Raw genomic sequence first — 3,124 nt, 5'->3', positions numbered from 1 at the left:
CACACAACACTTAATTTATTCAGGTGTTTTAAACCATCAGCACACAACACGTAGTTTATTCAGCTGATGGTTTAAACACACACACACACACACATAAAAAGTTTGTTTGTTATCTGGGGATAGCTGTCCTAATTCTGAACTGATAGTCCTAGAGACTACACCTTGAGCTACTCTTGTCTGATTGAGTAGAGGGATTTGACTATAACTTACAACACAACCACGCAGAGAGACAGACGTGCGATCCCAGTTTCGATTCCTGGTACAACTAGTATATAGTGATATCTAGCTACTTCAAATATCAATCATTGTTAAGTTACAATCACAATAATGTAAAACAATACACACGTTTTTGTTTTCTTACCAAAGAAGCCTGGTCTGTGGCATAGGTTGCATAAACAAATGTTCAAACTACACAAACACACATTAACTTCAACATTCACAAACAGATGTAATACATTTTCTTACGGAATCAGTTTAAAGTGAAAGAACCAAGTACTTTGCCTAGAATTTCGATATAAAAACAACATAAAAATAAATAAATCGCGTGTTATTATGTGACTACTAATGTTTACTGTGATATTTCGATCCCGGTCAAGATAATGTGGTCACCCAAGGGCTCGACTTGTGGAACGGTTGGTTGTTAACAGTTTTACAACTATTCAAAACAAAAATATTTTGTTAGTTTATCTATAAAACTTACAAAATACTCGTATCAAAGAGGCCATATTATTGTCAAATTTATAACCTTTTGGAGAAAGCCAAAAACATAAGTCTGTTACACCTTTAAAATCCCATAACCTAAACTGAATCAGTCTTTAAGCCTAAGATGTATACGTAGCGTACCACTAACGACAAGGCTACAGAATACAAAGTACTCGTATTAAAGAGACCATTTTTATTCTGAAATTTGTAACCTTTTGGAGAAAGCCAAAAACTTAATTTTTTTTCACATTTAAAATCCCATAACCTACACTGAACGATACTTGAATTTCTATTAGTCTCTAAGCCTAAGATGCATGTAACGACAAGACTACAAAATATTTAGTAAAGCATTAAATCTTTTTTGCAGAAAACGAAAAACAGAACATGCAAGTACTTACCAAAGTCTTGAATCTTTAGTTTGCATATACAGTAAATAAATATTAATTTATTTTTAATGCATATAAACGATCCCCCAGTGTTTATTGTGCCCCATGCCGGAGGGTACCGTGACGTAATTTATAGTGATTAACATCAATCAGTCAACTTACTTTAGTGTCACTTTTTTTTTTGTTTCAGCACGTGACAATGTACAACGTCATCGACATACCGTCCTTTGACAAAGGGCGAATAACGACGCAATCAAATATATTACACTGTCGCTTATCTCAAACCACATCTCGTGCACTATTACATTTTCAACCGCATTTGTTTTGAAAGTGCTCTAAACAGCTACTCTTCAACGACTCCAGCGTTTATCTACGTACACACAAGACTAACAATACGACAATAAATAAATCGTAAACATAACAACTGTGAAAGACAGTTGTACAGTTTACACAAGTGGTAAAAACATTCTAGGCCCACCACTAGTCAAAACCTCTGGGATTATTCTTAGAAAATAATAATATATCAACATTAATAGAATTACCCACAGGCCCGTAACACTAAATACGTTATGAAGAATCCAAAACAAAACGCCGATTACGTGTTTTTTAATTTCTTTTCGACGCCATTTTAATTTTGTCTCGGATACTCTATAAAGTAGTCTCTTGATTGGCCGGTTGTAAACCAATGGATTTAATCCAGTTTTTTGCTAACAGTTGTTGATTTTTACTCTAAATAATAATAAGAAATATATTGTTATTTGCTTAGCGTATATTTAATTGCTCTGTCACACAAAATCACAACAAATTTAAAGGGCTCACCCAGAAATCCCAAATCTAACACAAGACACTGACTTATTATGAACATTAATCAGAATCCTGAGCTTTATTGGCACATTGACAGATTACATTAATCCTGTACACATCTCTAAGAGTGAATTTGTTTTAGCTACACAAATGGCCGTATCTGTGCTATAACAGCTCCTAGTTTTGAACTAACAAGACTGCAGAGAAGAGGTGGCTAGCCAGCCAACAGCACCCACTGCCAAACTCTGGGTCTGGTCCTAATTGGCTGAATAGTGGGATTTGACTGTCATTAACCATTGGATTCATAGTCCGGACACTGACCAGTTTGGAGAATGTGCGTATATTTCTTGTTGAATAATGAAGTTTCACAAATTAATTGTTCAATAATTATCGACGAATATGCAAATTTAACGTAATAGTATGTACTAATCCAAAAATGGTGTGTGTGTGTGTGTGTGTGACACCTGATCAAGTAGTTTCTAAACCTAATTACAAATCCTCCACAGTAACTATCAAATAAGTTGATCTACACATCAACTTATTCCGCCAAACACGAACAAGCATGATAACATGCTGTTATCCTGCTAATTAAAAAGAAAAAAAGGTTCTTAAAACTTAAAATTCCCCTTTTTTAACGAAATGGTTCCTAAAAAAATTTATTAAAGTTGCTTTGAGATTAATCTCTTTAAATATTGGTGTCTCAGGCATATTTTTTGGGGGTGGGGGATCAGCCAAACCCCATCTAGAGTCAAAATGTTTCCCGAAATCTTCTCAATGGTTTGAGATTATAATATACAATATTCGATTAATGATGTAGTGAATAAAAATTATCAATCTTTAGCTTTGCCCAGCTCGAGTGCGATTTTTTAAAGAGTAAAAACGTTATTTCAAAGATTTTCTTAGTCCTTTTGTTCCTCATGAAGTTAGTAATTTGGTTCTTAATTCATGAGTTTTCGAGGGGTTACATGCAAATTTTCAGTTTTGCGATTTTTATGGACGTTTTTGCGGTTTTTTACCACTACTTCACCCCCCTGCTGATGGATCTTCACCAAATTGGCATGAAGGTTCGTTGGGTCCATGCAAAGTTGCGGTTTCACATTTCGTGTTTTGCAGTTTTTATGGGGGGGGGGTTGCGTTTCTTACCATTACGTATAAGGGAAGCAACTTTTCATGTCCTAAGATAACCTTTCATTAATCATGAATTTACATAACTTCTGTCCAGCTAGTTTTAA

At 34.7% G+C, this 3,124-nt stretch overlaps 1 protein-coding gene across 1 annotated transcript in view; it reads left to right on the top strand.

Annotated features, from left to right (window-relative positions):
• Positions 1 to 3,124, top strand: part of LOC111088892 — a 32,268-nt gene that overhangs the window by 5,472 nt on the left and 23,672 nt on the right. Inside the window, exon 2 of the mRNA XM_022400121.1 lies at positions 2,201 to 2,226. Within this exon, the coding sequence (XP_022255829.1) occupies positions 2,201 to 2,226 (26 nt within the window). The remainder of the gene's footprint in view (positions 1 to 2,200; positions 2,227 to 3,124) is intronic.

Source organism: Limulus polyphemus, unplaced genomic scaffold (genome assembly GCF_000517525.1).
Source record: "Limulus polyphemus unplaced genomic scaffold, Limulus_polyphemus-2.1.2 Scaffold4668, whole genome shotgun sequence".
Classification (NCBI taxonomy): Eukaryota; Metazoa; Arthropoda; class Merostomata; order Xiphosura; family Limulidae; genus Limulus; species Limulus polyphemus.
The sequence above is the reverse complement of the archived record's forward strand: the minus strand, read 5'-3'. Positions and strand labels throughout refer to the sequence as shown.